The sequence below is a fragment of the Lachnellula hyalina genome (assembly GCF_007821495.1).
Source record: "Lachnellula hyalina strain CBS 185.66 chromosome Unknown contig00043, whole genome shotgun sequence".
In the NCBI taxonomy this organism is placed as follows: Eukaryota; Fungi; Ascomycota; class Leotiomycetes; order Helotiales; family Lachnaceae; genus Lachnellula; species Lachnellula hyalina.
The window spans coordinates 76,822-89,152 of NW_022157157.1; the positions used below are offsets into that span (position 1 = coordinate 76,822).

At 47.5% G+C, this 12,331-nt stretch overlaps 3 protein-coding genes across 3 annotated transcripts; all 3 read left to right on the plus strand.

Annotated features, from left to right (window-relative positions):
* Nucleotides 1-614: 614 nt before the first annotated feature.
* Nucleotides 615-1,382, plus strand: JAC1 (J-type co-chaperone JAC1, mitochondrial; the record flags this gene model as incomplete). Its single annotated transcript, XM_031149297.1, has 1 exon — nt 615-1,382. The coding sequence occupies one exon, from the start codon at nt 615-617 to the stop codon at nt 1,380-1,382; it is 768 nt and encodes a 255-aa protein (XP_031006525.1).
* A 601-nt stretch (nt 1,383-1,983) lies between these two features.
* On the plus strand, nt 1,984-3,216 carry PTC7 (Protein phosphatase 2C-like protein, mitochondrial; the record flags this gene model as incomplete). Its single annotated transcript, XM_031149298.1, has 1 exon — nt 1,984-3,216. The coding sequence occupies one exon, from the start codon at nt 1,984-1,986 to the stop codon at nt 3,214-3,216; it is 1,233 nt and encodes a 410-aa protein (XP_031006522.1).
* Nucleotides 3,217-3,875: 659 nt separating this feature from the next.
* On the plus strand, nt 3,876-5,042 carry MGAT3 (Beta-1,4-mannosyl-glycoprotein 4-beta-N-acetylglucosaminyltransferase; the record flags this gene model as incomplete). Its single annotated transcript, XM_031149299.1, has 1 exon — nt 3,876-5,042. One exon carries the CDS (start codon nt 3,876-3,878, stop codon nt 5,040-5,042), a length of 1,167 nt encoding a protein of 388 aa, XP_031006523.1.
* Nucleotides 5,043-12,331: the final 7,289 nt, after the last annotated feature.

Below are 12,331 nucleotides of genomic sequence, written 5' to 3' on the forward strand. Positions count from 1 at the left end.
GATATGAAACAAAGATGTTGTTAATATTCTATAGAATAACTACTGTAGCTGGACAAGACTGTAATAGAGAATTTGTACTTGAACCTGAATCGTATACATGATAGGATTGCCAATGAGATAAGGTCTGCCCCACGCGCGGAGATATGTAGTAGTAATAGGAGTCGTACTAAGCTCGAGATTTAATCTATATGTTGCTATTGGCCGTTCCGTTGGTTATAGTTTCTTTTGGCGTTCAATTCGTATGAGGTGGTGAAAGCTTCTCCGAGGATAGACTGAGGTGCTGTGGACGCGAGGAGCATAGTAGACTTTACAAATAACAAATTTTGAACGAAAATTAATAGCGACGAGAGATACCAGTACTGTATACAAGCATTTCCTCTTTAAAATATCCAAGCAGGTAAGTTTTGCCTCGCTAGGTATTAAAATCGAAATTAAATCTGGAGCGGCTCGCTCAATTGCGGTCTCAGCTTCGCAACGTCATTGACCGAAGGGTGCTTTGAAATATTCCGAAATATAACATAACATTACTTTACATCTCTCATCACAAACTCGGTTTCCATGTATTCGTAGTCGAATCCCCTTCTTCGTTCCCACAAGCACTCCTACTCATCATCATGCGTTCTTCAATCTTAAAGCGAAACCAACAAGTGCTGCGCATCTGCGAAATACCCCCACGTCGCAGCTTTGCCACAAATTCTTCAAGAAACCCGCCACCTCCTCCACCACTCTGCCAGTCCTGCAGTAGAAGGTTATCCCGGCCAGAGGCTCAATCCGCACCTCAACGGCGCTGGCAAAGCTCTTCCACGATTTCAAAAGAAGCTCCGTTCGAGACCTCAGCACCAATTCCCCAAACCCACTACGAATTCTTCCCTCAAACCATTCCCCAAGGCCCTCCACCAACAGGCCCCTTCCACATCGACCCCCGGACCCTTCGCAAAGAATTCCTACAGTTACAAGCTGTAGCGCACCCTGATCGCCATGCGTCACATCTCAAGACACGAGCAGAAGCTACGTCGGCGCGCATCAATGAGGCCTATAAGACGCTACAGAATCCTTTACTACGAGCACAATACCTGCTGAGTCTACGAGGCATAGATGTAGCGGAGGACGAAACAGCTAAGATGGATGATCCGGAGTTGTTGATGGAGGTGTTGGATACGAGAGAAGAGATTGAGGAGGCAGAAGAAGAGGGGGATCTTGAAGGCCTGAAGAAGGTCAATGATGAAAGAATTACTGCGAGTGAAAAGGTCCTCGATAGCGCGTTCAAGGAAGATGATATGGAGGGTGCCAAGGGAGAGGCTGTTAGGTTGAGGTATTGGGTTAATATTAAAGAGAGTTTGGATGCGTGGGAGAAGGGGAAGCCGGTTGTGCTTGTGCACTAGGGCTTGGAAAAGAAAGGGAATATCAAAGAAATAATGATGCTTTTCAACGATAGAGACGCACTGAGCAAAGAATGGTTTGGGACTAGAGATTTTTGTTATATCGTTGTAGGACTATTATATAGATGAAAGATGAAAGATACCCAAGTTGTACAGTGGCAATCTAGTACGTTTTCCCTTCTAGTGAAGCTTTGGTTGGAGATGTTAGAGTATATAGATAATACACTGTATGTCTGTATACCTTTAGAGGACTTACGTCAGGGACTTAGAAACTGAGGGGGTTCAGACAAGGCTGAGCGATGAGGCTGACAGATTTATATTACTACCGGTATCACTACCCGTAGTGTGACACTGAGGAACAGGGGTAAGAATGACGGGATGGTTTCGGTCTTCTTTTTCTTGACGGAAACTCTTCAGTTCAAATTTGCATCGAGAAAGATAATTCTTCCAAGTATCTCACACTCTATATTCACCTCACATTACATTGTTTGAACCGTTACCCCTGGAAGTGGACGCAATAAAATGGCTGTTCTAATCTTATAGATTTTCTACAACTCATCCGCGAGCCCGCCCAGGGCTTCGCTTTACTCTCCTAGAATCCAGGATGTCGTCTTCTTTGCGCCGCATCGCTGTTGCAGCATCTAGAAATACTCCATTACATATCACCAGTGTCACTGCCAGCCGCTTAGAAGCAGCGAGCTTCACAACCCTCTCCCGACGGCGGCAGTCTCCTCTTACAAGTCGTCACATCTCCAGTTCTTCCCAACTACCTCACCACCCACCAAGTTCGAGAGCATTTCACACACCCCGAACCCTTCAGTCAAAATTCACCTACGGAATTGCGGCATCCTTCACAGCTAAAGATCGCCGCTACAACCCAGAAACGAATGTTTTCAATTTCAACCCTCACAACCCCATCCGCGCGCGACGAAAAGACAAGTCTACGCGGCCAGGTAGTGGGCAGGATGCCTTCTTCGTCAGCCATGTGGGGGATAGCGCGGACACTGCATTTGGGATCGCAGATGGGGTTGGAGGATGGGTAGATTCCGGCGTGGACCCAGCGGATTTCGCTCACGGGTTCTGCGATTACATGGCTCACGCGGCATACACATACAAGCCAGGGGAATGGGATCCGCCGATAGGTGCTAGGAGTCTTATGCAAAGAGGCTACGAGAGTATATGCAAGGATCCTTCAGTTCCGGCTGGGGGGAGTACGGCTTGTGTGGCTATTGCAAAGGAGAGTGGGAGTCTTGAGGTTGCGAATCTAGGAGACTCGGGGTTCGTGCAGTTGAGGCTTAATGCAGTACATAATTATTCGGAGCCTCAGACGCATGCTTTTAATACGCCATATCAGTTATCCGTTGTTCCGCCCAAGATTCTTGCCCAGGCGGCTGCTTTTGGAGGAACGCAGCTTTGCGATATGCCCAAGGATGCTCATGTCTCGCAGCACTCGTTACGGCATGGCGACGTGTTGGTGTTTGCCAGCGATGGAGTGTGGGACAATCTATCGAGTCAATCGATTCTGAAGATCGTGTCGAAAATAATGGTTGGAGCCAGGGCTTGGGTACATACCGAGAAGGGAATAATAGTCGGAGACGGTTTGCACAATTTTATCATCGCTGATGATGGGACGAGCGGGGCTAAAGAGATCCCAAGTCTGCAGAGCTTCGTGGCTGTAGGCATCACGCATGAAGCCAAAGCGGCCAGTGTCAACACGAAGCTGGATGGGCCATTCGCCAAGGAAGTCCAGAGAGAGTACCCGCACGAGAACTGGCATGGTGGGAAGGTAGATGACATCTGCGTCGTGGTAGCAATTGTGTGCGAAGAAGAAAAGTAGGCTTAGATTCCCCTGATGGTTGGATATTTGACGTTGTATTTGTACCGTCTTTATCAAGACCTGCTGGCTAGACAGGCTTGCTTGTATCAAAAGGGATGGCTCCTGATAGATCGCGAGGCTTCAATGGCAAATGATATAGAAGGCAATATAATTTGTATGTTCGAGGTATTGGATAATAAAGTCATTGACAGCCTTGATTGGAAAGAGGGAGAAGCAGAATATGCTATATAGACGGTAGTTACAACTGTTTATCCGATAGACTTTCCATTTTCAAAAGTATATTAGTTTCCTCTATGTACCTTGAACAAAGCAACTTTTCCTTTTACAGGATGCAATGCAACTACAGTACCGTGCGGCACAGCGCTGCACTGCTTCAGCCCCTTTACGGAATAAGTTACCACCCCAGATATTCAAGCGCCACCAGATACAAGCGAACCAAACAGCGACGCGACGTCTAAAATGAGGGCATCGGAAAGGAAAAAGGGGCAAGGGGGTTACAGTACAGCCATGCTAACAAGCCAAACCGGCCTGTAGGCGGCGATTGTGGCGGTTGAGATCGTCAGAATGTACGTACGGATTCACCTGAAGTTATTCTGACTCGAATATGCGCATGCGCATCCCAAAGCCAAAGCCATGAGGCTGCTGCAGACATAGACGCTATGTTGCTAAGGGTTAACACCCGCTACCGGCGACGCTGGCAATGGCTACTCAAGTCAAGCCGTCAATACTGGAGAGAAATTACCCTTGCCATAGCATCACTCTGGCTCCTCGCGCTTTGCAATGAGCAGAAGCACCCATTCACGTCCCAGCCTCACGCCGTCACGTCCGCAGACATATCCTTCGAAACGACCCTTCACCCAAACCTTTCCAAAGATACTCAACACCATGGCTTCCTGCCACTCGAACAGGCACACGCCTTCTGCCAGCAGCAGAACTGGCAGCCCTACCCCCATCGTACACACCGCCGCAAGGTATACGACCTCTTCATGCTGAACGACGAACTGGACTGGCTCGAGATCCGCTTGAACACGCTCTCCTCAACCGTCGACTACTTTGTCATTGTCGAATCACCCCTTACGTTTACGGGCCATCTGAAGCCCCTCACGCTGAAGGACAACTGGGCGCGTTTCGAGAAATTCCATACGCAGATGATATACAGGGAGCTTCAAAATCCCCCGCCCAACGCCCAGCGCACGTGGGACTTGGAGGATCACCAGCGTAACGCGATGTTTCTCCAGGTTGTGCCGTATCTACAAGGCGAGCAGCAGGCGAATATAGGCGACGTGTTGTTAGTCTCTGATGTGGATGAGATTGTTCGACCAGCTACCCTGGCCCTCCTACGGAATTGTGCGTTCCAGCCGAGACTCACGCTCAGAAGCCAATTCTACTACTATGGCTTTCAGTGGCTGCATAGGGGACCTCAGTGGGCGCATGGCCAAGCTACTATTTACAAGGGAGAGGGAACGATTTTACCGGTTGATCTGAGAAATGGCGAAGGTGGTAATATAGTTAAGACCTGGTGGGATAAGGCCGATCTCTGGAACGCGGGGTGGCACTGTAGTACATGCTTTGAAACGATCGACGAGGTCTTGAACAAGATGAATAGCTTCTCTCACATGTCCTTGAACAAAGAGGAATTTAGGGATCCGAAGGGGATTTCAGACAGGGTACGGCAGGGCTTGGATTTGTGGGATCGAGAGGGAGAGATTTATGACCGGATTGAGGGAAATGAGGATGTCCCCGAGTTTTTAAAGAGTGATAGGGAGAGGTTTCGCTATCTTTTGGATCGGGATGGACCGAATGCTGGATTCAAGGACAAGGCCTAATCCAACCGCGCCCGGTCTAAAGGCAACACAAAAGAAACCACAGTTATGGCAGCCAGGGATGACAGAAACAAATTATCAGCCAGAGTAGCCAGGCATCAACAACAAGTCAAGCTCACCCAGTTGTACCACTTGGGCATGAACCAACCACACACAACAGACCATGACAGGGCTTTCCAGCGAAAATGAGGAGCAAAAAGCAGGACGACAGTCAAACGCTATGATACGCGTAAGATCATGGTGGATTGGAACATCCACATACAAATAAATCTAGCCAAATATCGCAAAAGATGAGGTCCCCACCTGTCTATCTCTTGATAGACCATTCATGCCCATGGACTTTTATAGCGAGCTAAGTATATATGGAGGCCACTTGAGCAATATGTATTTCTACAAATCACATTCAACTCGCAATGTCAGTTAGTTCCATCTCTCCTCATAACTATATCTTCCTCGAGATGGACAGACAGAGAAAGCGGCATCAATTTATCATGTACTAGGGGAAATGGAATTATAAGTATCGTCTTTATATCCAGTACAACTTTTCTTTTATCATAGCCTTGCTTGTCTTGGTTCTTTGAACCCCTATTATACTATTTTCGATGAATCCCCACTAGTTTATCCGCTCCGCCGTCCAGCCCATTTACAAATAGCACACCATAATGGAATCCTGACAACAAAACCTTTCTTTTCTTTTCTTCCAATTATTCTACTACCCACAATTTCTCTTCCTTTTTGGATCTGCTTCTTTTCATGCGTGCGCCTTGCGTGTATTTGTCCCTCTTTGGATATAGAAGCACCGGAGGAAAATGTCAAAAGGTACGCAGACGCTTGGACTGCCATCACGATTACATCCGCGGCCTATTCATTACGGCGTTGAGCTTGAGTTTGTGTTTGCTTTTAGACAAGACGAGCTGCAGCTAGGTTATACGGATGGGGTTGAGGATACACTTAGGAAGAATTTGAGATATTTTGAGAGGGAGGTATATCCTAAGTTCACGCGGATTGATCCTAGGGCTTTGCCGGTAGGGCTATTTTATACTGAACTGCGACTTTGGGCTCTTACTAAACTACTTCAGTTTTTACTATGCTGATTTGTTGCGATAGGACCACCCTTATAACAGCTGGGCAATATTAGAAAGCGGTGATCCCAACAAAGTGCGACCAGTACGTATCATCTTCTCTACAACCGTCCAAATTAAAACCCCATATTACATACTTGTACACCGCTCTGCTGGTGGTAGTTGACTACCACTTTAGCCATTCTCAATTTATATTCGTTTCTGTTCATTATCATACATGCTTGCTTAGAGTTGTTGTATTGACTGCACAATCGCATGCCTTCTCGTCGGATCTCTGCTAATTTATCAACAGTACAGGCTAGAGCCACAGATGATAGTGAAGAGAAACCTGGCCGAGAAGCTTCCCAATCTGCATACCTTGGTTCGTGGGACTCTCTCCAGAGAAGATAAAGCTTTGACATTGTCAGAGGGATACAAAAAGTGGATCATCACCGTGGACCATACAGTGTGTGGTCGTGGAGCTGACATAGACACTTGGCTACCAGAAAAGGTAATTGACCCCACCGAGTGGGACTCATATGGTATCGAGCTGGCGTCCCGGGTCCTCAACACCGGAGAGCCAGCCGATAGAGATGAGATTGAGGCTATCATCGACGTCGTGAAAGGCACGCAAATCAGCAACCATAACGCGTTTGTCACGAATCAGTGTGGCCTGCACGTTCACATCGAAGCACCCAAGGACCTAATTGTCTCAAAAGAGCTTGCCCTTCTACTTATTGTGTATGAAGAAGAAATCAGCAAATTGCACCCTCCATGTCGTCGGCACGGACATCCTGCCACAACAAGAAGTCTGAACAGTAATCGACTAGGCTTCCTTTACGACGAAAACACGTCTACACGGCATCTTATTAAAATCGATTGCTCGACACACACCCTGCGTCACACCCAAAGTGTAATCCTGCGTGGAGCGAAAAACAGACTCGCAGAGATCAGGCAAAAGATTAACAATTGTGAGGACGCATCCGCGTTATCCAGATTAATGTGCTGGCCGGCAGATGACAGGCCGGGGCATGAACATGGAGACCGCAATAGATTCGTCAACTTTACCCATTTATGCCAAGGCGGTGGATACGCGCAGACCATTGAATTCCGCCAGGCGAGGGGAACGCTCGTAGCGGAAGAAATCCACCACTGGGTTGATTTCTGTGTTGCTCTAGTCCGGCTGGCAGAATTCCATGCCGGAAACCCGGGGCACTTCCCTATTGATAGCTTTGAAAGCTATAGCAAGGATGGGGAAGCCCCTGTGCATAATCCTGTTAACATCAATAGACTGATTGAGGCGATGGGGTTGAGTGATGAGGCTAGAGACTTTTGGCGGGATAAGAGTTTGCGATATGCGTTTTGTGAGAAGGGAGGTAAAGATGACAGGACTGATAATGAGGATCCGCCTCGGGATGATACGTTGACTGACGATGAAGATGCGGGGGAGGGCGAGGATGGAGGGGGGTGCAGATGGAGGTGACGAAGGGAATGGGGAAACCGACACCCTACCTAGCAATAATAAGCAGAATAACAGCGAAGACGAAAATTCTGTCCGAAACGGCCTTACGCTAAAGGTAGCAGCAAATACAACACCGATTAATCATTACATTGGCGAATATGTTGATACCATTATAAAAAAAGTCTGACCCCGAGCCTAGCCTATGGAAAGAGCTCTCGAAAAAATTTATGTCTGGAGTTTAGGAGGGATACTAGTTAGATTATCAAGGGCCTTCGAGTAAGTACTTTGGCGCAGATGAGAAGACTGCATATTAGCAGCGTTGTGGCTGGACACATCAAGGATTGCTTTATCCTCTTATTCTAAACGTTCATATCATAATCTTCCATCCGCGATTCGGCTTTATGCAAACTAGCCAGGCAAGACGGGAAACAAAGGACGTTAGTCAGATAGGTTTGCATAGGAACACGTTGACCTTTTCAATTAATTGTATTATTAGAACTTAACATTGAACAGGCCTAAACTTAGGAGTATGCATTTGCGAATCGTTTCCATCTGCGGCATAATCTTGTGCGTCATTAATCCTTCTACATCGTGCCTCCATCGCGTATCATATGTGTCCTGCCAATTTCGGATAATGGTCCAGCATCATTTGTCGGGTATCCTATTTCCTATCCCCAACTCCCAATTTCACAATCCAAAAACCCATAAATTCCAATTCGAACCAACCCCCCGTTCCCCGATTGTTCTCTCTCACTAGCCCCTTTGACATGGAGCATCAAAGCTTTGGTTTTCCACAGTCTGGCTCCTTAGACGGACCGTCGTTCATGCAGAGGGGCGCAATCCATTTAGCTATGTCCTGTGCTTCTCTCTTATTCCTGGCTTTTGTATCATTCGGTGAGTCAACAGACTTCCTGTTAGCTGCCTCCAGAAAGTTGCGCCCGTTCTTTGCCCACCAATTCTCCGTACGCCCAGAGCTTTCTCGCGTGCCACCCTCAGATACAGAGGACCGCATAGGCTTGTTCTCTGGCTCTATTGCATCCTCCTTTGGCTTCCGGGAACAAGGCTTGTAGAGATCCAAAAGCCTCAAAGAAATCTCGGTCTTGAGTTTGAAGAGGCGATGGTCTTTGGACATGGCATCCACCTTTTCGAGGATTGCCGACACTTTTTCCCTCAATTTGTCGGCGTGCAACTTCTGCTCTCTTTCACAAAAGTCCGAGACGTTCCTTAGCTGCGCGTATGTTCTGTTGCCTATCACGTTTCTTTTCATCCTCGCAATACCACCTGGGAGTGGATCCACTCTAATATCATCCCACACATCATGCCCTTTCAGCATCCTGCGCGTGATCCTGCCACTTCCAAGCGCCAAACGAAAAACCCTGGAGAATCTTGTGATGAGGTTCTTGAACATGTCATTCTGCATGAACTGGCCGACGAAATGGACCTCATATCTGTATTTGACAGAGACGAACTTCGATGGATCATTCCGGCTTTGGTGTAGCTGGTCCGCTGCCATTCCTTGCGCCAGGGCGAGTCGAAGATATGCGGCTGTTGTTGCGGGGTCGATGTTCTTGGGGGGTCCGAGGTTGTAACTCCATCTGCTATCCTCTATGAGGTTCTTCATATACAGCTCATATTGCTTGTTGATGAGGCCGCGTACTTTCTTCACCGCTGGCATTAAGACATCTCTGAATTCCTGCTCGGCTTTGCGGACCGCAGCGAGTCTTTCTAGGGCGGTCTGGTGGTTTTGGAACGCATTAAGGAATCTCTGATTCGCAAAATCGGCAGGCGTGGGTCCATACACAATGGTGTCTTCTTCTTCTTCTTCTTCTTCTTCTTCCGCAATGGTGTCCATCATGCCACAGGCAGATTCAAGATAGTGTGGGCGTTGATACGTGTGTTTAGTACGAAGGGGATACGGGAGTTTGTGTTCTTGCATGAACTCATCGAACCGCTGATTGCATTTCAAGATATTCTCCTTTTGGATCCTCTTTTCCCAAGGAGCAGAAGTTTTCTCTTTGCGGCTGAAGTACTTTTCCCGCCTATACTGCATATCGTCCTGAGCATCGTCTCGCTCTCGCTTCTCCTCCTCGAAGTCCCGAGCCAGCGTATGCGGTAGGAAACCCGCCTCGCAGACTACTCCGTTGGGTGTGGTAACCCAGATCAACGGGATGGGAGACTCGTGTGCGGCGGCTTTTTCTTTGCTTGTAGTGCTTGCATTGTTGAAGGCGAGACTATGAGTCTGCAAGGGTACTGTGGAAGTTGGCGTGGTGGTCTGCGAGTAACTGTATTAAAGAAGATATAACGAGCTGTCTTGAGCCCGTCTCTCTCCTGCCCTTTCCCCATTTTGGCCTTCTTCTCCACGACGCCGTTGAGATATTCTCCGAATTCCGGTAATGTCCAGGGGATTGCAACTGCACGCTCAACAGAGGGTGGTGTCGCTGGTCGGTCTGAATTGCTGCCCGTGTGCTCACAGTCTGGCGATAGTCTACCATCTGATGGTGGTGGTGTTGGAACGCCGCGGTAGTTGTACAAGTTGTTGAAATCATCTTCTTCTGAATCTTCGTCCGAATCCTCGTCTGAATCCCCATCTGAATCCTCGTCTGAATCCTCGTCTGAATCTTCGTCGGAAGAGTCATCGACATTCTGCGCCGTGCAGTATTCGAAATTTCCACGAATTTGCGGGTTGCTGAATTCATCAGAATCTACGTCAGAATCAGAATCTTCGTCGGAGGAGTCCCCGTCAGCACCTATCGTATAGCATTCGACACTGCCACAGACATGCTGGACTTTCTCTGTGTTGTTGGTTCCAGTGGTTTCGACACGTGAATAGCATCCTTTGGCTTTCAAGCTGGCCTTTTCATTTTCAGCCTGCTTCTTGCATTCAGTGGCAGCTTCAAGCTCAGTGCCGGTCTTGTCACATCCCCTCGCGGCAATCTCCATTTGTTCCGTGATGGTCTTCCACATCTCCAGGCCCAAACCACGGAACTTCAATTCGTCCGCGAGCAGCTCATCAGCTCTTTTGCTGAGGTGATTCATCCCATCACCATACTTCTGGCTTTTCATTGCCAGAACTTCATCGTACCATCGGTCCAAGGTGGAAAAGCATCCCTCGTGGGTGTTTGATTGAGCTTGCTCTTCGAATTCGCGGCATGCATCAATCGAGCAAATCGTGGAGAATCCCATCGGAGTTGGGACCGTCTTTTTCAAGTGACGGACATAGGTATCCGAGATGTTCATGCTGGGACAGAGATAGGCGTCTGTCAAGCGCTCCTTGTGGATTGGGTTCCTAAGAACTTTCAGATGAGCCGTGGGTGATGAAACATTCTTCCAGGCAGGGATATCGAATTTCTTCAGAGTGGGTGGTCCGCTTGGCGATTGAGATTTTGGGTGTAATGATGATTGCTTGACGACAGGCGTTGCCTCGTCCTGCTTGATGATGATGATGGAAGTCATGGTGACGGCTTTTGTCAATGAAGTTTGCTGTGGATGACTTTCTGGTGACACCGGTATGAATTGTGTTGAGTTTGGTTGGTTGATGTACGGGGCCAAAGCGAGGAGTATGAATTTTTTGTCAATGATATTGCGTCTCTCTTGGTAAATTGTCTCTAATCTGTGATTTCAGAGCGAAGACAACGACAATGCCAAGCTTGAAAGCCCGACTTGCGTGGTCGTATTGGAAGTGAGTGAGTATCTTCAGATCTTGTGGTGTCTTGAAAGTCCAATATAAATGAACGATTGCCAAAAAGAAAGTGAACTGATTGAAGAAATTTTTTTGTGTGCGATGTTAAAGAAGGATGATTTTTTTTTTTTTTTTGGTAATCTGGGGAAAGGGTTTCTTTTCATGCCCTGATCAGTGTCATAGACTAGGTGCTCAAAACCAGGGGAACTGTATATTCGGTTCTGCCTTTCCCTAACCCGGCATCACTACCAGGAACTCCGAACCAGAAGAACTGTACACTTGGGTCCTGCCTTTCCCCAATTCGGCTGGATCCATAGCTGCAACGAACGATAAGTGGAAACTGAACATATTACAACTGGGACCTAAACCCATTAATGAGAATCGCAGCTCAGATAAATCCACTAAAACATATAGCAAGTGTAGTTTCATAATAGGATGGCCTGACTACAAGACCAGCCCTACCAGGCGAAATGGAAATAAAGCTATTCAAGCTAAGAAAATCGAGCTTGCGCTATTCCTTCACAGCTTAGTTCCTGAAAACATATGGCACTTGCAGCTTTGTGACGGATGGCCTAACTGTATTACCGGCCCTACCAGGCAAATCGGAACTATAGTAAAGCTGACCTCTCCATTCAAGGTAAGAAGAGTGAACTGGCGCTAAGCTTTGACAGCTTGGTCTCTGAAACTAGATACGCATGGAACTGGTAGACTTTCCTCAGTTCTGATTAACCTATACTTACTAGCAAAAGTGTAACTCGAGTGTTCTGGGAAATGTGGTGAGGGTTCCTACGCTTTAGTTTTCTCCCCAGGCTAACTTTAGCCTGGTGCCTGTATTCCACACCACACCATCCAAGCAGTTTGACAATGACAGAATATGGCAGAAAAACGGACAGAATAAAAATCAAAATCCGCACATGCAACCAATGTATTCCAGGCAATTGACTTAATTTTGGGATTCTTCTAATCTTCCATTTAATCTCTTAGATCCAAGCTTTCCGACATGAAGTGCAGTGCTTGAGCGTGCGGTGATGCACGCGCTTGGTGTTTAGCCGCGGAGTCTACCCAGGTAGCAGCTCATATGACAGAAATG